At 47.5% G+C, this 27,350-nt stretch overlaps 1 protein-coding gene across 19 annotated transcripts in view; it reads right to left on the bottom strand.

Moving 5' to 3' along the window:
* NCKAP5 (NCK associated protein 5) overlaps nt 1-27,350 on the bottom strand; it is a 930,794-nt gene that overhangs the window by 492,559 nt on the left and 410,885 nt on the right. For 15 of the 19 annotated variants that reach the window (XM_053253227.1, XM_053253159.1, XM_053253143.1 and 12 more), the window contains 2 exons: nt 23,374-23,437; nt 18,885-18,983 (listed from right to left, as the gene is read on the bottom strand). In XM_053253227.1, the coding sequence (XP_053109202.1) occupies nt 18,885-18,983; nt 23,374-23,437 (163 nt within the window). The remainder of the gene's footprint in view (nt 1-18,884; nt 18,984-23,373; nt 23,438-27,350) is intronic. The other 4 variants (XM_053253151.1, XM_053253269.1, XM_053253217.1 and 1 more) reach the window with 2 other exon arrangements.

The raw sequence follows: 27,350 nt of genomic DNA on the forward strand, positions 1-27,350 counted from the left end.
CAATATTCAATAGAAGTACCTAAACTTTAATTATATTTAGTAAAATGCATCTTTTTAAAAATGGTGTACTTTAAGTGTGTCTGAAGAAGCCTTAAGAATGGCTGATGTAGCTCAACAAGGTGAATATTTGGAGAAATTAATAAGAATATACAAAACACCAATATAAAGGAATTCTAAGATTTATTTATTTAAAAATATTTACCCCCCACCCCTACAGTACACTACTGCTTGGCGAGGTTCACAATAACAAGATGCAAGATTTGTAACAAGATGCACATTTGTTTACAAGGGTCTTGCATAATATTACCAAAGGAAACAAAAAGTACTTGGGTCTTGATTTCTACTAGAAGTCAGCTAAAGTCACTCAGATATAAATAAGAACACAAGATCAAGTACAGGAGTACCTTATTATCTGCTGGGGTTCTGTTCCTGAAGATTACCATGGGTAACAAAACTGTGGATAATGAGTCATTGAGTCTATGGGAACACAGGGGTTAGGTTCCCAAACAAAAAAACCCAAAAAACCTACATCGCCAAAACCCGCAAAAACTGGTCAAATAAAGTGCCCTACTGTGCTCTGCAGGCCATCAAGAGTCCAAGGATGCCCCCCCCCCAGGGTTAAAAAGTCCCCAAAATCCAGTGGAAAATGGCTCTCCTCCACGAAATAACCCCTGAGGTCATTTCCGGCCACTCCCCAGCCTACAGATATGCAGAATTAACCCCTTTGGGGCTGGATTTTTTTTTCACGTTTGCAGAGGTTGGGTGTCCATTACCCAACTCCCGATCATGAATCCACGGATAGTGAGGTAAAGGCTGTAAATTAAACGCTAATATTATTAAAACACATATTCCAACTCTTAAATAATTCAAACTGCAATCCTATGAACACTATTATATTTGGTGTGCTTTACTTTTGACTAAACATGCATAGGCTTGTACTGTTAGGAGTTGATCAATAAGTTCAAAATGCAGCTGACTCTATATAAATTTGAAGTGCAGTCCCATTGATATAAATTAAAGATACACCAAAAATAATGGAAGGTATCACACTTTAGGGTTGTGCAGCCCCCAGGGACATATTCCTGGAAGCCAAAATCTTTAGAGGGAGGAGAGAGCAGCAAAAATTACTCCCCACTCACCCTTCTCATATGCTCTACTGCTCTGCAACCCCTTCTCTGCAGGGGCACAGCTCCTTTGCTCTCCTAACACTGTGCTGGATGTCAGTCAACATTTCAAAAACTCAACTGCTTTTTTAAAAAATTAGGACCAAACTAAGTGAGATGTGGGTCTTTGAACATCTTTAAAGCATAAATACTGCCATGGGGATCTCCAAATCAGCTTGACCAGTAATGCTGAGGAAACATCAGGTCTTGGCTTATCTCCAAGGTGGGTGGTTGCTGGGATGGCGTAATTGTGAAGCAGACTGATGAGGATCAAAGGGGAAAGCGGCAGCACACGTGGTCAAGACAGCTGGGTTTCAAGTGCCAGAACATGAAAATGAAGAGCAGAAGGGCCAGAAGCAACAAGCATGGCCACTCTGGCCATGGTGAGTATTTAAGTACTGGTCACTCCAAGCCACTCAGTGCTGTTGCTCAAACTGAGGAACCAAGCCTCAAGCAATTGTAATATAGAGCCAGCTAGGTCCCTATGAATTCCTCAGGTCACCTGGGTTTAAAAAACATCAACCCTGCAGTACAGACAGTCCTCAACACTGGAGACATATGTAAATTGCTACCTTGTTTCAATTTTACAACTGCTCCATGTGTACAAAACTTGCCACAGAAGAGAAGGTTCCACCAGATGCTAGTGCGAGGTCTAGCTGAGCTGCTGCTGGTGGTGATCACCATGGAGGTTCAGGCTCCCATTGTCATTCAGACTGGTAGTTATGATGGCAGCTCCTGCTGCATTTAAAGCTGTAGAGGGATTGGGTGACTTGCCTGTCCGTGATGCTCTCCCATTGCCACTGCTGCTGTTCCAGCTCACCCTCCACCAGGTTAAACAGCTTTGTTGTGGTGGCAAAAAAGAATCCGCTCCTTCCATTCCAGCCCTCATGCTGCTTCCTGCCTATCCTCCTTCCTTGCTTGTCTAACCTTTGCCCAGGACGAGGAGGATATGGAAGCGAGCCACCAATTGCCTCCTTTCTTTCCACAGAAGAGAGAGAAAGAGAAAGGCAGTGCGGTGTGTGGCAAATGTGAACAAATGCTATTCTCCACCATCAACTTCTCTGCTGCACGTCTGCACCAGCTTTGACAGCAGTCGGGGGAAACAAAATTAGGAATGCAGCCTTGGTTCAGGAACCAAACCCTCATTTATAATATTGTTTACTATGCGGAAAGAGGTTCTGACTTAAGACACAGTTTTCAAGAGACAATCTTGTTGTAAGTCTGAGAATCTTCTGTACCACTTCTGGTCATTGTGTGGGTGGCACTGTGCAAGAATGGAAAACAGACTAATAAATCTTCCTACCTGAGAGCTGCTGAGGTACGTATGGAATTCCTGGTTTGAGAACCCACATACTTTACCAGGAGGGAGTTTAATCCTTTCCCCACACATATCTACCGTTTCCCTCATCAAAACCATCTTCTACTCTACACCCTGTTGCAGGAAAAAGACAGATCCAACATGGGTACCTCCATACCCTAGACATCTGGATTAATAGCTTCTGAAGCAATTTAATTTGGGGAAATGACATGGGACAAAAGGTCTAAATTTCCCACACCCAACACTGCTTCTCCAAATTAGGAGCTTCTTGACCCTGCTGTTAACTTAAAGACAAACCTCAACCCCACCAAAACAGAAGATCCCATCACAGATCTCCCATGTACTGTGGGCTGTGATGTTTAGGGTTCTGTATTTAGCTTAAGTTTAAATCCTTCTAATATGAAGAAGCGTATTCTTGGAATAAAGAGGCTAATAATGGACAAAACTGTTTATCTAGACTCATTTCAGACTGGCTTTCAGATGGACTATGGGTGGAGACTGCCTTGGTCAGCCTGATGGATGATCTTCAATTGGCAATTGACAGAGGAAGTGTGACTCTGTTGGTCCTTTTGGACCTCAGAGGCTTCCAATACTATCTATCATAGTATCCTTCTGGAGGGTCGGAGGGTGTTTGGGGTGGGAGGCACTACTTTGCAGTGGTTCCACTCTAACTTCTCGGGCAGATTCCAGATGGTGTACCTTGGGGACTGTTCTTCAAAAACGGAACTTCAGTATGGTGTCCCTCAGGGCTCCATATTGTCTCCGATGTTGTTTAACATCTACATGAAACTGCCGGGAGAGATCATCAGGTCAACATCCAGATTAACACAGCACTCATGTTGCAAGTGTTATTGCACAGGTCCTAAAATGGATGAGCTATTTTTAATCTTCTCTTCCCTCTATAGCCAACTGTGATTCTCAAGATGTCCCTTAGGAGTGCGTGTCCCCCAGAGGCATATTTTCCGGATTCAGCGTTGGCTATAGAAAGAAGAGGTGATATACAAAACTTCCCCTCTCCAGAAGCGTGTGCTGCATTCTCACTGCATGCATGCTTTGTTAGTCTGGATGTTGGCTACTATATATAATAGATAACACAGTTAAAATTAAAATTTGAGAGGAGAGCTGGTCTTGTGGTACCAAGCACGAATTGTCCCCTTTGCTAAGCCGGGTACACCCTGGTTTGCACTAAATGTAAGAAAGCCATTCCCCATGGGGTTGGGGCCACTCTGGGAAGAGCATCTGAGGTTCCACATTCCCTCCCTAGAAACTCCAAGACAGGGCTGAGAGAGACTCCTGCCTGTAACTTTGGAGAATCCACAGCCAATCTGGGTAGATAATACTGAGCTAGATAGAACAGTGGTCTGACTCAGTAGAAGGCAGCTTCCTATGTTCCCAAAGGGAGAGGGAAATTACTTGCAGACCACACTAATGCTTAAAAGTACAGTCTTCCTGCAAAAGGCTTAATATGTCCAGTAGGAGGCAGAAATGGAGTATTAAGCAGAGAAGGACAAAGCAGTTACTGACAAACATGGCAAGGAAGTAGAACATGAAATGGGTTTAAATAATTTACTTTCCAAGAAAGAAAAGGACCAATGCTCTGCTCTGGTTCCACCCTTCAGGATAACAAATGCACTGCAACACGTCAGAAGATGTGGTACCTTTTAAACCCTAAAATTACCATTCTGGATAGTGCAAGGCAGATAAAGAATAAGATTAATAGGTTAACAGTGAAAGGAAATTTTTGACATGGAGTTGGAACAGGAATGATGCATTAATGGGTTTTCTGCTTGAAATAGTTTGGTGGAGAGAAGATGAACAAAATAATAATTACTTTCTGGCAACACCAAAATCACTATAAACTCTCAGAGGATGTCAGGTTGGCATTTGAAATAACCATTTGAATGCTTACAAATGAACAATTTCCCTTCAGAGAATTAAGGCTGCTATATTGATTCTCTTTAACCTTTTGGCAAGTTGCATATTCCATACTTTCAGTTGAACTGCTGGGTAGTCAGTCTCCTTTATTAAAAAATAAAATAAAATTCAAACTAGATTTCACAAGTTGAAAATTTACAGTAGCTCAAAACTGCAAAACGCGGTGCTCTTTCACAAAAAAACAACACAAAACCCGAAGGATCTGTTGCTCTTCTAAAATTATGAGATCACTTGTCAGGGAGATTAACTATACAGGCCAGAAATTCAACCTCACATACAGTGGAAGTTCTGCTGACAGCTCTCTAAGTAATAGCAGTTCGGCATAAAATACAATGAATTCAGCTGTACCCAACCATTATCACATATACCATGTTTGTTGGCTTGGTCTGCACTTCCACATGCACGTGAGAGTGTGGATTTCAAAATAATCTGTATATTAACTTTAACAAAACAGCATTATAGACCCTTGCACACCTATGCACACACAGCTAAAAAGTGTTAGCAGCAATACCTATGATATTTACATTAATCTTGTGCATTAAAGAAACATATTTACAAGAAACACAATCAAATACATTACATGCTAGCATCTCCTTTTTAAAAAGTATTATTTAGTCTTTTGTATCTCATCTATTAACACTTCATTGGCTACTAAACAACATCTATTTCCGAATGACCCCAATGCTTCTGCATCAACAGACTTTCCAGTTGCCCCAGGCAATTGCACAGATTTATCACTTCTGTGATAGAAAAGCGCTTCCAAGCTGGAGGAGGTACATTGCGCTTCCATGTGTAAGACAGCTATTTAAAAAGCATCATGTAACTCCCACTCCCTCAGTAAAGACCCAGCACGCTGTTGATAGAATGTGCTGGGCCTCTCACACAGACAACTGTGAAGAGTTCAGAGGCACTCCCTGCCAGCTGATTAATGGAGCAGCATTAATGTCAAAAGAGGATGAAGTCACATAGGCTAGCTGGAAAGAAAGTGCCAAAATGGCAATGAGAAACTGAGAAATATATAGATATTAGGGGAGAGGGTTAACCAACAATAAAAGCAGGAGCCTCCATGAGAATGTTAAGTGCTTTGCCCATACTGTGCTAATCTGGAATATGAATCTAAAAGCATAGGGCACCCTGCATTGATACAATTAAACACATGAGCCTCCTTCTGCAACTCAGCTTCTCCTGACATTCCTTAGGGTCTTCTTTCTCCTCTATGTTTAGAATCAATATGATCAGACAAGACTGGCCAATTGTTCATTTTTCTCCATCAAATTAAATGTGAATATCAAGGACACACAGAGAAGTACAGGCATTGCCTTGTTCCCAGTGGAAGGAGGTCAGCTTCAGAAGTAGTGCTAATAAAATGGAAGGGCGAGTTATATACTAAACTCCAGCAAGTTTTACACTAAAATAAAGCCAATGTGCTATAACAGAAAGAAACTGGATGTGAATTGGGAAGACTGGGTTTAAATCCTTTTTCAGTCTGAAGCTCATGGGATGGCCTTGGGAAAGAGTCAGTCTAGCCTATCTGACAGGGTTGTTGTGAGAGGGGGAAATGGGATAACTGGCATTCTACATGAAACTGCTGGGAGGGATAATCAGGTGTTTTGGTGCAGGGTGTTTTCAATGTCCTAACACCCAGATCTATTTCTCCATATTGAGCTCATCAGGAAACAGCATAACTTCCCTAAATGCCTGCCTGGAGGCAATAATGGGCTGGATGAGGGACAACGAATGGAAGTTGAATCCAAATAAGACGGAGGTACTTATTGTGTGGGGTCAGAACTTGGGAGACTATTTTGATTTGCTGGTTCTGGATGGGGTCACACTTCCCCAGAAGGAATAGGTATGTAGCTTGGGGGTGCTCCTAGATCCCAAACTCTCTCTGGTTTCTCAGGTTGAGGCAGTGGCCAGGAGCGCTTTTTATCAGCTTTGGCTGATATGTCAGCTATGCCCATTTCTGAAGGAAAATGACCTTAAAACAGTGGTGCATATGCTGATAACCTCTAGGCTTGACTACTGGAATGCACTCTACATGGGGCTCCCTTTTTACATAATCTGGAAACTACAATTGGTACAGAATGTGCAAGCCAATCTGGTCTCCACAACAAACCAAAGGGACCACATACCACCTATTTTAAAGTAACTGCACTGACTGCTGATATGTTTCCGAGTGAAATACAAAGAGCTGTTTAAAGTCCTCAATGTCCTGGATACAAGGTACTTATGACAGTGCCTTCTCTGTCGTGAACCCTGTTGCCTATTAAGATTATCTGGAGAAATCCAATTAAAGTTGCCACCAGCTCATCTGGTGGTGATTCAGGGCTGGGACTACTCTGTGGCTGCCTCCGGGCTTTAGAATATATTCCCTGTCAAAATCTCCATCTCTGATATTAGTTGAACCCCCAATGTTAGTTGACTTCTTTAATTCAAAATGGAAAAAATCCCTCCAACAGAAACTGTATTATTACAGTTTCTCTCAGGAAGCCCTTATGATGATGAGTTTCAAACAGGCCAAGATAGCACTTAAACAATGGGTGATGGATATGGAAGGGCAATTAGACCAATCTTGCCTTCTAAGAGATAAATTTGTGAGTAACTACCCTCCTTTCCAAGGCCTCCAAGATATTTAAATCAAATAACAGTGTCTAAATTTAGAAGAGCTTTGACTCTAGTGCATTTTAATGTGCTTCCTAAGGCCGTATAAGAAAGAAAATTCAAGAAAATTCTATATGTAGGTCATCTCTGCCCTTGTGGTGCAGGAGCCATATCAACAGCTCCTGTTCTTCTATACTGCCTTTTTAATGAGGACATTCGTGCTCATTTTATTACCCCCTTTTTGTCAAATTTCAAGGCCACTCAGATTCATTAATCTTCAATATTGACTGTCCAACCAAAATGGTTTAATTTATTTTAATGTAGCAAAAATTTTGCTTAATAGTTTGTAAAATTCACCAAGGGTTGGGTTAAATTGTCTTAGCTTGCTGGTCAGTAGTTTACAGTTTTTCTATCAGTGTTTTATTTTGCTTCGTTAATTGTTTGTTATGATTATTGTGTTTTTCTGGTCACTGACCATAATGAACATTTCCCCCCCTCTTCTCTCATTACTTTTAGGAAGAACTTCAAGGAACACCTGTTTTCTGAGACTTTTGACTGAAATAACTGTTTAATTGTTTTAACCCATGAAACTGGATATAAATTTTTATTCTGTGAAATTGTTTTAATTATTTTTACTCTGTTTTAAATCATGGACCCCTCCTAGAGATACACATAGCAGGTGATATATAAATATGAGAGAGAGAGAGAGAGAGAGACAGACAGACAGACAGACAATGTAGAACATTAACTGAGCACCTAGGACAAGGAGCAGAATGCAGATATAACAAATATAAATTTACTTATTCAGATACTAAAGAATCAGGGAGGGTTTTTTGGGGGGGGAAAGATGTTGCTTTGTGTCAATATAGAAGTATAATTATGAATTTATTACATTGCACATGGCTGCATCAGAGGGTGAGACAGCAAGGCAGAATCCCTTGGGTCAGCTCGGATCAATTGTCATGCAGCTCTTCCATGCTCTCAGTAGCCACTCCAGTTGGTTATTACAACAGTTATATACCATGGTTCCAAACTGTGCTGCACTGTTGCTTGAGTGGAGGAAGAGAGCGATATTTTCACCCCTTCCCTCTGAAGCCCACTGTGCATTGCCAAATATGTCCCTAAAGGTTGTGCCACTCCCCCTGCTTGTCAACAGCAATGTACAGCAGTGGTCTGGAACTTGCACTGCTGTACTAGTGCAATGCTAGTCTGATTGTCAGCCAATTAAATTTTAGAAACTGAAAGCATTTTGGAAATTTTTCAGTGGAAAATTTTCCATCCCACATCTCTGACAGTGCCTTGAAAATGTTAGCTACCATCACACAGACATCAACACAACAATATATATTCTTTTTAAAGTCCTTGAAAGTTTTTAATACATTCACTGAGGCTAATGAGGCAATCTCAAAACTAGCACACATTATGTCTAAGAGATGTTAACTGTAAAGTTATTTTTATCTTTCTTCTTTTTCTTTGTTTCTTTCCTATTTCTGTTATCTTGTTGGAAAAATAAAAAGATATTTAAAAAATAAAAAAAATAAAAAACTAGCACACATTTTAAAAAATTGATATTTTAACCATAACCCAAAAAGTGTGAGTGCATGCGTGTGTGTGCATATTCATAACTTCTAGTCTTATAGCCATAAACTAGTATAGGATCAAAAAGTTATGACCACACACCTTCATTAGAACAAGTCCAGAAGCATGTGTGCATCTTTTCTGTATATCAGGGAGTCAATCAATAGAAATATCTCAAGAATCATAAAGGAAAGAGCATCAAATGTTTCTGTATAATTTTACAAGTTAAGATTTCATCTTGCTAGAAAAATATGAATTTTATTTTAATAATCTAGGGGTTTTTTTAATTACATGTACTAAGACCCCAAGGAAGTAGTATCCCAAATGTCACGACAGAATTTGCTTTATGGTTCTTTGTTGGCTTAATCCTTTTCTTCTTCTTCTTCTTCTTCTTCTTCTTCCAACTTAGACTATAATGTTTTTGCCAAAAATTATGGTACAGCAGTGATAGGGATGATCATGTTGAAACTCATTAATATAACTTGTTTTCCTATTATTTGCACCATCTGAGCCTGTTGAAAGTCTTAACCAAGGCTTTAATTTTTCCCAAGAGGGCTTTAAATTAATTAGTGGTTTACATGCTAACAAAGAATCTGATACATTCATAAATCAATCTAATGCCAAAGGATTACAAAAAGGGAGGAAACCAATTCAGCTGGGATCTCATATTCAGTTAACATGGTGTGTTCGTACAAAAGGGTGCAGGTGTGAAATAGATGGATACAGAGAAGAAGGCATGATAATCACTTTGTATCACTTAAACCCACAGCAGGGAACACAGCAAATAAGGGCCTCTGGCCCACCCTTAGTGAAATCTATGGCAACATGAAAGGCACTATTATAAAATTGATTCCACTTTAACCTTCATACGTAAATAGCTTGAACATCATGATTTATGCTGCAGGCCATAGAACAAAGAGACGACAGTAAGAGTTAATACAGTTAGACACATGAGTAGACCTAGGACTTTGAAATATGCATAGAATATCACTGTATATGCTTCAAATTAGGAGTGCAACAATACTGAAAATCTGACTCATGCTTGAATGTTAATTATTACAAACTCATGTTGTCATCTACATCCTTTGGGTATATTCTGGTATTTTGTTCAGCTAGTGAAGATGCTATTATTATTCTACCATGGACAGAAGTCCAGTTACGGGTTTTATTTGGCAAAGCCAGGACAGTTAAGGCAATCAATCCCAGTACTAACTGCAAAAATATCTGAACCGTTTTGTTATTTCATTTGTTGTTCTTAGTTCTACTTACACTGGTTTTATAATGAATTTAATCTGTTTTTATTAGCCCCATTCATTTGTGCAGGATTCCCCCCTTTCTTTAAACAGTATATTATTTGAGCTTCAACAGAAGAACTCATTTTGATTGCTTCCTCCCAGTAGTAACCATTGTTATTACCCAGAATGCCTAGACATCACATTATTCTGGAGCAAAAAATAGCGGTTCCCACTAGTAGCAACTGTTTTTTGCCCAGAATGGGATGCAACATTTAGGTATATTATGTGATAAGAATGGCAGCCACCAGGAGACAAGTGTGAAAATTATTTCCCTTCTTGGAGCTCAAACATCATATTGTTTAATGAAATATTTTTTAAAAGTGAAAACAAAACAGGACTAAGGAAAACAAAGCTGAGCAAGAATTTGTTCCAGGTTCTTAGCAGTGGTTTCATAATGAATCAAAAATAAAAATGCATGGTCCACACTCATTTTGTGCTTTCATTTGTTATGAGATGACTGCACAGCCCTAAGAATCAGCATCAGTTCCAAAGCATTTGAAATCTCTAACTTATTTGAGTCAGTCAGCTCTAAAAACTTTGAACCAATTTCTCTTGGACAAATTCAAACTGCTCTTTTAGCTTTCATGCTGCACAAGCATAAAGGCAGAGTAGGTAGGTGAATTCAATATGCATTGTGGGCAATCTGTTGACTGTGAAAAGAGACCTTTTAAAGTGGTGTTTCTCTTTATATTTGGCAAGGGTAGAACAAATGAACCTCTTCAACCCAGCACAGCGAACTTCCAGTGGCTATTATTGGTGTATCTTGCTTTTATTTGTATAGAGATTTTGAGCCCTTCAGGGGGCTGGGGGCCATCATTATTTTATGTAAACCACTTTATAAATTTTCATTAAAAGTGGAACTAATAATAATGATTTCTGAATTTCTAATCAAATGTACATGTGGAGCTTTTAGCCATTTGTGGGGTGGGGTGACAAGCTCTGGTAAGAACTAATCTGCCTACCTACTTTCCTTTCTTAATCTTAATTGATAATTATCAATTAATAATCTTAATTGATAATTATCATCTTCACAAGTTAGCCCACTTCTACCTCAAACATTCACACATCTTCCATCTTGAATTGGGTGGATGACATCATCACAAACTACAATGTTGAGTTGTCCCTATGTGTCACTACAACTATACTAAATTTGGTCCAAATAGTTCCAGGCACTGCAAAGTTGAGAGGATGAGACAGAGCAAGAGAACACTGTGTGATCTCATAAGCTTACTTTCCTTAAGGCAAAGTAGGCTAAAAACTTCATTTGATCAATATAACCAGAGTAACTTTTATGCTGTGTGTGTGTGTGTGTGTGTGTGTGTGTGTGTGTGTGTGTGTGTGTGTCCATCCTTTCCTCGTTGCGGGAGAAGGACTTAAAATTCTTCAAACAAGCTGACCCCTGCACAGAGCATCTTTGCACTCTTTGGGGCCGGCTACCTCTCCCCCCGCCGCCCCAGTCTCTGGCCGGGCTGAGTGCCGCCGCTATGGCCGGGCACGCCGCCGCCTCGCATCTGGGCCGGCCGCCGCCTCCAGAGCTGGGCCGGACCCGCCGACGCGCCGGACTCACCACCTTGTTTCGTCTCCGCGGCTGCCAGGCCATAGCCCAATACTGCTGCCGCAGCCTGGCCTGCCACCACGTCTCACCTCCGCGGCTGCCCAGCAAGCCAGTTCTCCTGCCGCCGCCTGGCCCACTACTGCCACCATGCTGGGACTGCCGCCTTGCCTCCATAGCCACCCAGCTGGCCAATTCGCCTGGGTACACCAGCCTATCCGGTGGCTCCACCACCCAGCCAATCAGGCTGAGTGCTGGGACGCACATTCTATGCCACACCCAGGAGAAATAAATATATAGAGTAAATATAATAAATTGTTCAAAAAGACTGCTTAAAAACAAGCTGGGCATTTGAAGTGGACATTTCTGCTTGCTAGGGTTGGAAATCGTATCAGTCTGATAGAAATGTCAGATCCAGGGGTGTAACTATAATAGGGCAAGGGGAGACAGTTGTCTGGGGGCCCCCAGAGGCAAGTCACATGACTGACTCCCCCAGTCACATAATTGCCCGGGCTTCCTTCAGTTGTATTCATCCTCCAAAACTGATGTGAGTGTTAAGACCTGGAGCTACCAGAACAGCATGTCTTTCTCTAGTACCATTAAATGACTTGCATCATCCACAATTTACAAAACCTTTAAAAAAATAATTAGGATGATGTTCTATTGTGGCACATAGGAGATATATATAGAAATTTTACTATGCTTTTTGTCACCACTATCCAGCCATATAAGATTTCTTTACTTCATGAGCTGAGCTTCGGGGGGGGGGGGGGGGCATTTTAAAATCTTGTCTCTGGGCCCACTACAACCTTGCTACAGCCCTGGTCAGATCATAAACCCACTATGGGGCACTATCGGAAGAACTTAAAAAAATGACAGCAGGTACCTCCAATAGTTGGAACTCCATTAGTCTGGATGTCACCCAACATTTCCTGATCACCATTGACTCTCCTCAAGCCAAACTGACGATGTGGCAAGAAACCTTTTAAATTTACTTACATTCATGCCAGTGAATGTCTCCCCGCCCCCTACTAAAATCCCTGTTGTTATATCTGAACTCCTACTTTCAACATTCCTGTTGGACTGGCTGCACTTGGTTGCCGTCCCTTTAAACCAGCTGGGAACCTGGCTTGGAAAGAAAGTCTCTCCAAGCCAGTTCCCTGGCTCCTATTTGAGTACTGCACAAAATTGAAGGGGGGGGGAGCAAACCCTCACGAGGGACCAACAGGGCCAGAGAGTCCCTGGGGGGCATAACCTTGCCCCATCCCTGAATTTAGGGGTGCAGTATTCAACCACCCCAGGAGACTTGCTCTCCAAGCCGGCTCTCGGGCAGATTTTTGAGGACCAGATGCCCACAATCAGGGATTAGGGGAATAAAGGCAACCCCCATGGAGGGCCCAAGCCAGACGATTCCCCATGGGGTGTGCCTTTACCCCCCTATCCCCCGATTGTGTGGGTAGAGTCCTCAAAAATCGGTCCAGGAGCTGTGTTGGAGAGACTCTTAGCTGTCAATTGTGTTGGTTTAAAGAGACAGAGGACAAAGGCAACCCGCTACTGGGGACCCTCTGGCCCTGTAAGTCCCTCATGAGGGTTTGCCTTTATTCCTTCTTCCTCCGATTTCAAGGGTGTGAAATCACCTACATAACATTGGTAAAATGTTGGAATTCCAATCAGCTTCTGACCAGCTGACAGTTTTGCTGAGGCCACATCAACCGTCCTGATAATGTCTGTCTCAGGTTGGGTCAGATCCAATATTTCTTATGGCGCACAGGCCTATTGCTTACTACCCTTACGACAATGAGCTATCTTTTACAGATGTGTGAAACCAATATTTCAAGCATACCCGCTTCAGCTGGAAGATCATCTATAGCAAATGCTCAGTATTTTTTCTTTATTGTTACTTGGCCCCACTACTCCCCGATGTAGTGATTCCTCTTTTTTTGCAATGGGCAACACACTGCCACAATGTTCCCATTCTTATACATTCTATGCCTATAGATTAAATGCAACCAGCTGGTTAAAGCCTGAACAGAAATTTGCAAAGAACTCTGCAACATGCAAGCAAATCCCACACTACATATTGCACCCAGACCCAAGGAGACACGGACACAGAAGTATTATGGAGGAACTGGTCACTTTATTAGGGGTACAAGGTTTTAAGACAGTGCCTGCACAGGCACGGCAGCTGGGGTTGGCATTCAGAGCAGCAACAGTACGGGCTCGGATGGGGGGGGCACCACGTGGCCACCCCCGCCCTAGAATCTCATGGCACAGACACCTCGGCTCCAGGCGGCCCACCTTCCAGAAGGGGGCGCCCTTCGTTGCCGACCTAAGGTCAGGACCCTGCAATTTACATCACCTGTCCGACGCTGTAAAGCCATACGGAAGGGTGTCGGTTGCAGGGAGGTGGGAGCAAGGCAGCATCCCTGATCTGTAAAGCCTCAAGGGATCTGCCCCTCCACCTTACAGCTAAAGCTTACCTAAGGTGCCGCACCGCATCAGCTGCTCACCTCCGCACTGTGCCCGCCAACCCCGTGGTAAAAGTGACCACAAGCTATTCCCTGGCTAACTAATCAATCCCGCTAAGCAACCTTGCTACTAACTGGTATAGGTTGAGGCAGGCGAAAAAAGGTGCACGCTAAGGCCAATCAAGCGTATACCCAAAAAATTCCTGCCCGGCCCCAAATGGCGACCAGCAAAGCCCAACCTATGCCAGAGGGAGGGAGGGAGGGTGCTCGGTCAGGGAAGGACTGAGCCGGCACAGGCCTGCTGCCGGTTCACTGCTGCTAGCCCCGCCTCCGAGACGGAGCCGGGCCAATGGGAGCTAGCTCCCAGTGCCACGTGCTCCAGGGGGTGGGGCTGAGGGCAAACAAGCCGCGCAGCCTAGAGCGGCTGCGATCGGCTGGCTTGCACCCAGACCCAAGGAGACACGGACACAGAAGTATTATGGAGGAACTGGTCACTTTATTAGGGGTACAAGGTTTTAAGACAGTGCCTGCACAGGCACGGCAGCTGGGGTTGGCATTCAGAGCAGCAACAGTACGGGCTCGGATGGGGGGGGCACCACGTGGCCACCCCCGCCCTAGAATCTCATGGCACAGACACCTCGGCTCCAGGCGGCCCACCTTCCAGAAGGGGGCGCCCTTCGTTGCCGACCTAAGGTCAGGACCCTGCAATTTACATCACCTGTCCGACGCTGTAAAGCCATACGGAAGGGTGTCGGTTGCAGGGAGGTGGGAGCAAGGCAGCATCCCTGATCTGTAAAGCCTCAAGGGATCTGCCCCTCCACCTTACAGCTAAAGCTTACCTAAGGTGCCGCACCGCATCAGCCGCTCACCTCCGCACTGTGCCCGCCACAGCGGGCGTCAGCCTAGCTTGACGCCCCGCCACCCCACAGGCCTAACAGCACTGTTGCCAACCCCAGCCGCAGATCGTCTAAGAAATACCTCATACCAAGGGGGGACAAGTGCACCCCATCACCCCTGAATAACTGGGGGAGCGAGAACGCGATGTCGTTGTGTGGGATGCACCCACCCCCCTTTGAGGCGATGAAGCGTGCCATGGCCGCGTTCACCCCGCGCCTAGCCCTATCTACCTTGTTCTGCTTCACCGCCCCCCTCCAGACTCGCCGCTGAGTGATGTCAGACCAGATGACCACCAGCCCCGGGCACCAGGAGAGGGCGACCACCAGGTCCTGGGCAATCTGTCTTGAGAGCGAAATGCCAGACTGGTCCACCAGGTCGTTGCCTCCAAAATGCAGCAGCAGGACATCCGGGACAGGATTCCCTTCCAGGAACTCGTGCAGCATCGGCAGGAACTGGGCCCTCCGCATGCCCCGCCGGCCAAGCCACTCCACAGTGGCCCAACGCCCCAAACCAAGCTGGGTTCCAGGGTCGGCGCTCTGCGCCCACTTGCGTGCCCAGAAAATGAAGGAATGGCCCAGTATGAGGACTCTTGCGCGCTGCCCGGCCGCCCTCGGCCCAGCCGACTGAGGCCCTGCGCAAGAGGAGAAAGCATTAGGAGTGGCACAAATAAATGGTTCGTGGGTGGGGGTGGGGTGGGGCAGAATTTATGCGCCCATCTACCGCACGTATCGGCGGTAAGCCGCTGACCGCCACCTGCCCAGCCGCCGGATTTCCGGGCCTGAATAACCCATCCGAGCAGCCATGGAAGCCGCCCCAATCCGAAAGGAGTGGGGGGCCAGATCCTGGGTAGGCACCCCCGCCGCCACAAAGGCTCTCCTCATCACCGCCCAAAACTGGAATTGGGTCACGTGGCGCCCATTAGCGTGGATAAAGAGGCACCCCATAGCTGAACCCCTGGCCTCCGTGTAGTCCTCCAGTGCACGGACTGGGCACAAGCCCGGGTCGCCAGCGGCATGCAGCGCGACACTCTGCCCCTTGCCTCTCTGATCTGTTTTTGAAAACCTAAGGTGCAGTACCACCCGGGAAGCACCCACGGTGAGGTCACTGAATTGAAGTACCCTACTCGTGGGGCCGCGCCTGCTCCTGGGGAACATCTCTCCTACCCTAAAGGCCCCGAAGAAAGCAACCAAGGCTGCCGCCCTGAACAGGACCTCCTCATAAGGAGACGCACAAACCCCGGCAAGTTGCCGCAGTGCCAGCTGCAGCGCCTCTGGGGTGACCGGCCTACGTCGGTCAGGTTGCACGGGCGTCTCCCTCGCCCAGCCCTCCAGCATGCGCCGGACCCTGAAGTCCCCCGAATGGTCGGGGAGGCCCCTTGCTTTCCCAAAGAAAGCCAGCGCAGCCAAATGGCCGGCCATGGTGCTCACCGCCAGCCCCTGGGCACGGAGGTGCACCAGGTACTGCATCAGCTGTTCCGGCGGCACAGGCCACACATGGACCAATCCTACCTGAGCTCTAAACTGCAGAAAGGCCCTGACCCTTTTGTCGTAGGCAACCCGTGTCCTGGGCGCTATGGAGGCTTGGATGGCCCTAAACGCCTCTACATCCCAAGGTTCCACAACCATTCGGGCACCTGCTCGGGCTCCTTGGCGGCTCCAGGTGCCAGCTTCCAGAAGCGCTGCATCTGGAAGCGAGACAGGGCATCTGCCACCTCGTTCTGCACCCCTGGAACATGCTGGGCAGTGAAGAGCGTGTTATGGCGAAGGCATGTTAGAACCAGGGCCCGCACCAGCCCCATCACCCTCTGTGATTTGGAAGTCTGGCTATTAATAATCTGAACCACGGCCAAATTATCGCACCAGAAACGCACGACCGAGTCCTTGAAGGACTCGGCCCAAATGTGCACCACCACCACAATGGGGAAGAGTTCGAGGAAGGTGAGATCCCTTGTGATTCCCCGTTCCGACCAGCTGCCCGGCCATCGTTCCGCGCACCAGCGCCCTCTCAGGTACAGGCCGAACCCAAGGCCGCCCGCGGCGTCTGACTGAACCTGGAAGTCGGCCTCGAGCAGCTGGGAAGAACGCCAGAATGACACCCCATTAAAGGACTCCAGGAACCTGAGCCAAGCCCCATATCCTCCCTCATGGCGGTAGACACCCTAATGAGGAAATGGGGTCGATTACACCCCACCATGGCGTCACACAGGCGCCTTAGAAAGGGGCGACCTGGAGCCACCACCCTGCAAGCGAAGTTCAGGTGGCCAACCAGCGATTGCAATTTGCGTAGCGTTACCTTCCTAGCCTCTCTGCATTCCCTGAGCAATTCCCTCATGATGCCGAGCTTGTCCCCGGGGAGGCGTGAGAGCTGTCCCACCATGTCCAGCTCTATCCCCAGAAATGTAAGCTTCGTGGTCGGGCCCTCTGTCTTGTCCTTAGCCAGTGGCACCCCCAGATCCCCGCAGAGTGCCCTGAATGAGCGCAGTAAGTGTAGGCATTGGCCAGAGCCCTCCCTTCCTCCGAAAATAAAGTCATCTAAATAGTGAGCGGAGGAGCGTAGCCCCGCCCTCCGGCGCAGTGCCCATTCCAGCATAGAGCTGAAAGCCTCAAAGGCCGCACAGGAGACCGAGCATCCCATGGGGAGGGCTCTGTCGATGTAAAATCCCCCTTTAAATGCGAAGCCCAAAAGGTCAAAGTCATCAGGGTGCACGGGCAGGAGGCGGAAGGCGGATTCAATGTCGCACTTCGCCATCAGTGCCCGAGGCCCGCAGCCCCTGATCATGGCCACAGCCTCATCAAACGATGTATACCGTACTGAGCAAAGGTCCGCCGGTATCCCATCGTTAACCGAGTCGCCCCTTGGGTAGGACAGGTGGTGGATAAGCCTATACTCTCCCGGCGCCTTCTTAGGGACCACGCCCAAAGGGGATACCCGCAATGTTGGCAGTGGCAGCCTGTCAAAGGGGCCCAGCACCCTCCCCAGAGACACCTCCTTGGCTATCTTTTTCGCTACTATGTGTTCCATCCCCCTAACCGATTTTAGGTTGCGTGCAAAACTATGGACCCGCCTGGATTGGCACGGAATCCTAAACCCCTTCACAAAACCGTCCTCAATATAGCGTGCGCGCTCCCTGTTGGGGTAGTCACGCAGCAGCCTCCGGAGCACCGGGATTTTAATTGGGCTGGGGCCCTTTTCCAGCCGTGGCTGCTGGGCCCTTTGCCCCTCCCGGGCCTTGGTATCCCCCTTTTCCCCTAAGGGCTTTGGCCCGCTGGCAGTAGATACTGGCGTGCCGCCCACCGCAGAAGCCACAGTCATGCCGGTACTTGCACGGGGAGCGGGCACACTTCCCGTTCTTGTTAAATTCCCAGCACACCAGGGGACCTTGAACCCCCTGTGCGCCTGAGGCCGAAGCCGCTGACGCTGCCGGTGTTTTGGAAATGAGGTGCCCGCTGTCGGCGCGCTCGCCAACCAAGGGCCTCGCGGGTGTCATAATCTGAAGCCATAACTCGGGGTGCTGCCTTTCCCAGGATATACCCGCATTGCTGGAGGCGCGCTCGCGGAACGCTTGGTCGTAGCGCTCCCAGGCATTACCAGCAAAGTCCATGAAGGCTCTGTGTATAATATCAAAATACTTAACGAGAGCGGGGCCCCGCTCTGGATATTTCTGCATCAGAACACCCATGTAGATTGTGTACCCCGAAACCCAATTTGCCCAATTATGCTCAATGGGCTTCCGCTTTGTCCTCTCCTTGTCCTTCCCCTGGGACCCCTCCTTCTCCAGTGGCTCCGGCTCCTTGAAGAGCAATTGGAACACGTCAATGCACTCTCCTTTCCAAATCCGTTCCTTAACTGCTGGAAGGAGGTGGTCCCCCAAGGGTACGGGCCCATCCCCAGTATGCCAAGCAGAGCTGAACTGCGCTGTTGGCCCCTGGGTGGGCAAAGCAGCGCTCCCCCCTTGCCAGACCTGATTACAGGTGGCGTGTGGAGATGCCCAGTTAACTGGCCCTGGGAACCACCCGTATGGTCCGTAGGGGGTGCTAAAGGGCAGTCCCCACGGCCAGGCCCCCTGTGGGGACTCACCATTGTCGTCCCTGCCGTCTCCTGGTCCTGAGTCCGCCGGTTGTGTCGTGATCCCCGCTGGTTCCTCGTGGGCAGTTCCCGCCACCGCCTCCAAAGCTGCTAGACGGTCAGCAAAGCCCTGCATTAGTTTTGCCTTCTTTTCCGCCCTGTTTGACTTTTTTGCATGTGGGGGCACCCCCGAAGGCCCCCCGCCCGCCTCGTCGCCCTCCAGAGTGGTGCGCTGCCTCTCAAGGGCCTGCAGCCGTGCTATAAACGCCCTGATGGCGCCCAGTTCCAAATCGCCCTAATCGTCGGAGGAGGATTCGGCGGGTGCGTTTGGCCTCTTAGGTGGCCGCGTTGGCTTGCCACCCCTCTTGGCTGGAGCCTTCTCACCCTTTTTAACTGGGGCTTTCTTAACTGAGGCTTTCTTAGGGCCCATGTCCCAAAGGATGAAGCTTATGGGCCTGTACCCTGCCCTCAAGTGCGTAAACGAGTGACCTGGCCGGCACAAGGCCTGACTGAGGCCTACGCTGGCAAGGAAGGCCTATGAGTCACAGCGCCTGCCCCACCTAGCCGTGGTAAGGCCCAGCCCCACTGAAAGGCCCCCAAATGGAGCTTAGGCCCGGCAGGGGAGGCCCACAAGCCCACCAGGGAGGCCTAGTCAATGCAGGCCCCCAAAATGGGTGTGTGGGGGGGGGGTTAGGCCCTACAGGCCCGACAATAAAGGCAAAGGCCGCCCTTAGCAGAAGGCCTAAACGGGCCCTGGGTTGAAGGGGTTCACACAGTTCAAGCCAACACCCCCTACATCCAATCAACCCTCCCCCCAGATGACCGGGTTAGTCAATTGCCCCCCCGCTGAAGGCCTGGCGTGGCCTACTGAGGGCCTGGGGCGGCCTGCTGCCCTCACTCGATGCCGGGCAGCTTGGGCCTGCCGGGGCCTAGAAGCCCTTGTGTGGAGAGGCCCGAAGATCAAAGGCCGTTCCGAGGAGGACTTAAAAGCCTCTCCTGTGATCCCCCCAGAGCCCGTTACCACAGGCGGCCGGGCTACAGAGGCCCTGGCCGCCGAGCCGCTCCAATCCGCTGCTCGCTCGAAGGGCCGCTGCACTGCTCCCCGACGTTCCGCTCCCGTGGGCCTCCTGCTCCGGCTTCCGCTTCGGGTACCCAGCCGGCCACGTGGAGGCCCCAAAGCCGAGCAGCAGCACGTCCTTCCTTCTGCTCGGTCAGGGAAGGACTGAGCCGGCACAGGCCTGCTGCCGGTTCACTGCTGCTAGCCCCGCCTCCGAGACGGAGCCGGGCCAATGGGAGCTAGCTCCCAGTGCCACGTGCTCCAGGGGGTGGGGCTGAGGGCAAACAAGCCGCGCAGCCTAGAGCGGCTGCGATCGGCTGGCTTCTTAACACAAATCATGTAAAGGAAGAATAAAAGAGTCACTGTTTACTTAGACCAAAAGAAGAAGAAGAAGAAGAAGAAGAAGAAGAAGAAGAAGAAGAAGAAGGAGGAGGAGGAGGAGGAGGAGGAGGAGGAGGAGGAGGAGGAGGAGGAGGAGGAGGAGGAGGTGGTGAAGGTGGTGGGTAAACTGAAAGTGGGAGAAGGAGAGCCCAGTGTCCTCATTCCAGACCAAGAGGTATTACAGGAATTAAGGTGGAAAATATTACAGGGGGGTGGAAGGGGGGGATTCAACTTTTTCCCCAAGCTGGTTTAAAGGGACTGCACCCAAGTGCCACCAGTCCAATAGGAATATTGAAATTAGGAGTTCCGATATAACAACAGGGATTAATGGGGGGGGGGGGCATTCACTGGCATGAATGTAAGTTAATACCTTTTCTTGCCACATAGTGTCAAGAGAGCTGTACTGGTGCTTTAGGGAGAAAGAGTGTTATTTTAAAATTCCCCCTCCTTCTATAGCCTCTTGTGAAACCAACAATATGTTCCTGAGCATCATGTATCCCTCAGAAGCAATTTTTGGGGAGGCACAGTGGGCTTCAGAGGAAAGAAGACATTGACAGAAATCACCCTTGACCTCATAATATTAGGGCACCATCATCACATTAGTCTGCATTATCAGCTGTTGCTTCTGGGAAGGGGTTCATTTTCTATGTAAACCTCCTACAGTTTCATCTTAAATTTCTGCTATAGAATTCCTATTGGAAGTCTACAATAATAGCTAAAAATTAGCAGGGGTAGCCTTTTTACATCATAAATATAATTAAACCTAGCCATCTGTGATAAACCATTGGAGACCTTCTCTCTCTCACTTGCATGTACACGCACAATAAACATGAAGCCTTTTGAAATGCAGCTACTGCTATTAATTGTGTTCATATACAGCTTAAGGGTAAGAATCTTGCCCCAGATGGCTGTGTGTGTCCACATGCGTGCACGCTTACAGCAAGTAAAAAATGTACATTAATACAGAAATCCTTATTGGTGCCGACTATAATCATGGAAATGATCTTCCAGATTCAACTCATCCAGTCTGTTTATGCACCAGGTTCACCATCAGTGGAATGAGACCTACCACTGAGCACCAGGAGCCTGAGGGCTAAGAAACAGAGACAGCATCATCAGAGGGCCTAGCACTGATGTTGCTGACACAGGCCACACAAGCGGTTTAACTGTGAAAGATGCTGGTTGCAATTAGCATCCTGCTGCTGCAGCTGCTGCCAAAGCAGCCACTACTACAACTCTGTGTCTGCTCAGGCCAATAACTGAAGCACATGCCATAAAAATGATACATCATTACATCTGCACCTAACACAGGCAAGTAGTCCGTTGCAATAAATACAGAGTCTTTATCCACATGCTATACTTAAGGAGATTCTGTTTAACTTTGTGAATCAAAAAGAAATCTATGATTCACTCACGGGCAAGAGGAAGTATTCACAAATCCCTAGTGAGAGAGTCAACATCAGTTGAGTAAACTGAGAGTTGCCAACAGAAAACTCAGTATGAGGAACTGTTTTCAGTAGACTTGTAAAATGTAAAACGCATTCCAAGAAATATATTGAGAATAGGGACAAATTATTGTTAAGCTTCATCATTGATTCAAACAGGTTATGTACTGTGTCTAACATGGATGCATCAGCATCTGTCTAAGACAATGGTTTTCAATTTCTAAGAGCCAGGACCTGCACTAAACTCCATTCTGTCATATGGTACCACTTATCCACCATGGATGGATCCCATTAAAGGGATGCACCTAAAAGCAGAGAGGATGTGCATGCTCACATCCCTTAATGAATGCCAAGTTGGGCCATATTAGATGTAGTCCATATAGCACAGACCACATACTGGACTACATCCCCCACAAAATAAATTAATCCACAAATAAAATGCCTCTCCGCTGTAAAATGGCAACCGGATATGACATCAGAAGTCCTTTCCAGGTAATCCCCAGCCGCTCAAAACCATAGATATGAAAGTTGGATAACATTCATACTAACTGCTGGTGAGTTAATGCTGAGAGCATGCTACAAAGGACAGGTAATTTTAGTCAGCCAATCTCCACTTCTTACCAAAGCCCTTAACATGTCCCAAGAGCTGTGAGACGACCCTCAGGGACATATTTTCATGAGTCACCGTCTGCTTCAAAGGAAAGGGGGGATTGACACAAGTCACCTGTTCCCCGTAGTGCACATACAGCTTTGCTACACCAGCACTTTATTAGCCTGACAATCAGCCCTTGGTTTTTTGAAATCTTATATAGTAGTACCAATGTATGACATGTCACTAAAATAATCAGTCTTTATACATATATACTTCTTCTCTGACTACAACCCTATACACAAGTACTTGCCAGTAAGCTCCATTGACTACTGTGAGACTTACTTTTAAATAAATGTTCATAGAATTGAGGTGTAAATCTCAATCTCCCTTGATTTCATACATTATCCCAAGGCTCCACATAGTCCCTGAAACACTCCAAACACACCGTTCAAACACCCGAAACACTCAAACACCCACCACATATCCCACTCACAGTGCTCCTCTCTCTCTCTCTCTCTCTCTCTCTCACACACACACACACACACACACACACACACACTTACTTACCCTTTGTTCCATCCTTTTTCCTGGCTACTAAATAAAAGTAAGGAAGAAACTGACAGAAGAGAAGACTAAGAAACAGCATGATCAATCTTCCAAATGTCTCCATGGTTTTCTTTGCCCCTTTTGTTCATAGCCAGAAATGGACGATTGATTACTAATCAAGTGTATCTAATCTGTATCTCAGATTGCTTACTTACGTATCTAATTAGCATGATTTCTCACATGGTCATCAACAGTCAAAAGAAGCCAGTGTTATGATTAACAACATTTTCCCAGGGCCCTCCCTGCACTTCTTCGAAGAAAATATACTGTTCTTTATAACCAATGTTATGACTGCATAATTTATACAACAGTCCAATTTATATTTTGGTTGCAATCTCTAACAAAGAAACTGTGTTTGTAGCCTGAATGGAAGCAGGACAATTGGAAATGCAAAGCAGATGATTGCCAAAAAAAACTTACCATTGTTCCGTCACTTTTACTTCGCTCAACTTCCTGCTGTAGCCCAGCCACAGACAGCTTTTCCCTATGGAAAGGGGAGGGAAAAGCCATGAATAGCTGCTCATTTTTCATTAGCAAGGAAAATGCACCACTTATATGTCACTATGGCATTCTTGCACATCACTGCAGTAACCCCTTGGTAGAGTTCGATTTTTCTGCCATATTTTGTAATACAGTACGAGTACACCATTTTGTGCTTCTTGTCAGGAAATCAGATTCATCTAAGTAACAATTATTTCTGCAATACACAAAGGAAAAAGGCACATGATAATGGCTGGACATGAAAAATCCACTATAGTTAAATAATTTGGCATTTAAGTCTATATCCTTGCATATGAATTGTATTCATTTATTCTCCTCTGTAACATACATTGTTTTCCTTTCCTATGTTACAAAAAGTAACGTACATTTGGCAGTTAACTGGAACTTTTAAAAGAAGAAAAATATTTCAGCAGATGAAATATGAATTTTTAAAGAATCATACCAAGATCACTTATCCATTCAAAAGAAGGCCAAATCACCAAATAATTATTTCATCTTATCTTAAATTAGACATGTTATCTCTCCTAAAGAAAAATTGAGACTTGGATGAAACACAATATTTCAAAGAACATTTAAGTCTATTGCGTTATTTCCCAACTAGTATTTTTAAGCCCGTTATAACAACAGGCGCTAGCTTCCCCCCCACCCCTTAAGCATTCTTCCTTTCTATTGGATTTCCCCCCGTCTCTCTTCCTTTCTTTCCTTTCCTTCCTTTCCTTGCTCTCCTTTTCCCTCTCTGTCTCTCCTCCCTCATTCCTTGTTTTGTCTTTCGCTGTCTGTCTGTCTTTTTGTCTGTCTGTCTGTCTCTCTCTCTCTCTCTCTTTCTCTTTCTCTGTTTTCCTCCACCCTTTTCTAATTTACCCTTCCCTCTCTCTTGGTTTTTTCCCCCCTCTCCCCTCTCCCTTGTTCCGTCTGCCGGAGGCGCTTGTCTTTGGAAGTGGGAGCCCTCTGGGGCCAGCGAGCCACTGATCTCTCTAGGCAAACCGCTTTGGGGGGGGGGGAACTCCTGTGGAAAAGCGGCCTCTACAGATTTGCTCTCCGGCCGGCCGCCACTGATCCCGCCAACCCCGCTCTAGTCGCTGCTGCCTGCAGGCCAGGAGCAGCGAGGAGCGGCGGCAGGGAGGACGTGGCAACGGCTGCTCCTCCGTCCTCCTTCCCGGAGGATCCATGTGGAAGGTCCGTGGAAGGCGGCCGCTGGCCAGAGCCCGTGAGCAGCGCGCAGCAGACCCTTGCCTGGCAGCAGCGAGCGCCGGCAAGGCAAGCCGCAGGCAGGGGCTGCCTGTTCTGCTCTGGGGGGCGCAGCAGCGGGCGAGCAAGGTAGGAGCGGCGGCCTGCTCCGTCCTGCCCTCCAGCCGCTGGGACCTCCTTCCACCGGGCTCTCCCCTCCCCAGCAAGGGAGAGCGCAGCGCAGCGCCCCCTCCCTTCCCCATCCCCCCCAGGGATGAGGACACCAGCAGTTGTTCCTTGGGGGCGCAGAGCAGCCTTTCCTTTCCCCCACCGCCTCTTCCCCGGCTTCGTGGCGGCCGCTTCTGGCCTTTCCGCGGCCGGGCGAAGCAACCAAGATGGCTGCCTGATGCCTGTGTCCGTTTCTGACTCGGCCGTTCTGCGCATGCGCTCTGTGCATGCTTAGAATGGCCAAGGGAGGCACGGACACACGCTTGGTTGTCCACGGACGGACACCAAGCCTTTTATTCGAGAGGATAGAAATTTGCAAAAGACAGTTTCCCCATTCTCTCCCCACCACAGCAGAAACTCTAAACCTCCAAAACATAACTCCTGAAAATTATGTGAGCCTCGGACACTGGATAGAATCAGGCACAGGGCAAGGAAAATTTCTCCAAATAAGGGCCCAGTCAACTTCAATGAATTGAAAAGTGCTTGCACGCAGCTGGATTTCTCCCTTGCCTGCAGCTACCTGCATCCCATCCCACTCCATTCCTGAAGGTCCCCTAATCCTACGGAACAGCATTTGGTGAGCAAGGAACAGTTATGGAAAGGAGGGGCACAGGGGCAAACCATTAAATGAGGCAAAGGGAGATGGATGTCTCCTGGCCCACAGCCTCTGAGGGCCCCCCACCCAAGGCCAGGCCTTGACCTCTCTCCTGCCATGCAGCATGCCTGCAAGGGAGAGCAAAGGCAGCTGCCTGCCTGCTAAATCTCTTTCTGCTTACCCACCCACGCAGCATGCTTGTGAGAGGGAGCTGCTGGGAGCCCGAGGCAATGGAAGGAGGAAGGGAAGCAAACTTCCCCTCAGAGAAGCTTCCTCTTCCCCGGCAAGCTGAGGCAGCTGAGAATGATTGTTTGGATCGCTGCTGAGCTCTGTCCTGTTCTTGGGGGAGGGGGATGGTTCTATCTGCCTTCTATCTCCCAGGCTGTACCTGGAGGTGGAAGGGGGTGGGGAAAACTACAAGGAAGACAAGAAAGGGTAAGGCCCCCCTGCCCCCTGTTTTGTTTTTTGTACTGGTTTTTTGTACCAGTGTCTGCTCTCTGTGCTTGCAAAACTCCTGAACTCTACAAATGTCCTGAAAAAAGCAAAAGCAGCAGGAGCAGGAGGGAAGCTGGGAGAGGGGAAAAATGCCTTCCCTTCAAGCATGCCACTCCGCTATTCCGAATATCGGGCCTATTCCGAATATCGGACCTCTGAAAAGTATACAGTGTACTGTGCTTGATTGGCCAGCAAACTCGCCTGACCTGACCCCATAGAGAATCTATGGGGCATTGCCGAGAGAAGGATGAGAGACATGAGACCAAACAATGCAGAATTGCTGAAGGCCGCTAATGAAGCATCCTGGTCTTCCATAATACCTCATCAGTGCCACAGGCTGATAGCATCCATGCCACGCCGCATTGAGGCAGTAATTGCTGCAAAAGGGGCCCAAACCAAGTACTGAATACATATGCATGCTTATACTTTTCAGAGGTCCGATATTGTTCTATTCTTCAATCCTTGTCTTCTTGGTTCCATGTAATATTCTAATTTTCTGAGATTGTGGATTTGGGGTTTTCATGAGCTGTACGCCATGATCATCACAATTATAACAAATTAAGGCTTGACTTATCTCGCTTTGCATGTAATGCGTCTGTCTCATATATCAGTTTCACCTTTTAATTTGCATTACTGAAATTAATGGACTTTTGCACGATATTCTAATTTTCCGAGTTTCACCTGTAGGTAGAGTCCCAGATCCCCCACGTTGTGCTCAAAATTGGACCTCGGTGGAGTCCCAGAGCTTATACAGAGTGCTGAGTGAGAAATTTCTTGCCCACTGTTCAGGAGAGCCCCCACCTTCTCTCTCGTCTAATCAGAGAGAATCAGCCTGTTAGCTCAGGCACACTTCCTCATTTTTCGGTAACTCATATCAGGAAGGCTCCCTCCCAAGTGTTCCATCTGGGGGGGGGGGTCACTCGACCTGCACCTGCACCTGGTTCCTCTTTCATATCTCTCCTGGTCATACAGCACACCTGGTTCCTCTTTCCGATCTCCCCTGACCAATGGTGTTTAAATGTCAAAAGTTACGGGTTGAGCAAGGGGTCATGGATGGTCAGGACCCCTTCTCCATCCAACCATCGTCGGGTGCATGGGCAGATGGGGTGGGATACTTAGGACCCTGATTTGGGGCAGAGAGGGTCGGTGGGACCAGAGGATAGGGGCCGACCGGGCTCTCTCCCTCAGGGAGGGTAGCTCAGGCACGGCATACGAGAAGAGGAAAGGAGGAAGTTGGTCCAAGGCTGTGAGTATTATGACTGAAACAAGGCTGTTAATTTTTGTGTCTACTTTGTGTGAGAGAAGTAATTTTGCTGCATGCTGTGATTCATCTGAATTTTGGTAAGAAATCTGTTTTGATTAAATATAATCTCTTCACTTCTCCTCGTGTCTTCCTGGGTCTTGGGATTCT

The sequence above is a fragment of the Hemicordylus capensis genome, chromosome 1 (genome assembly GCF_027244095.1).
Source record: "Hemicordylus capensis ecotype Gifberg chromosome 1, rHemCap1.1.pri, whole genome shotgun sequence".
Taxonomy (NCBI): domain Eukaryota; kingdom Metazoa; phylum Chordata; class Lepidosauria; order Squamata; family Cordylidae; genus Hemicordylus; species Hemicordylus capensis.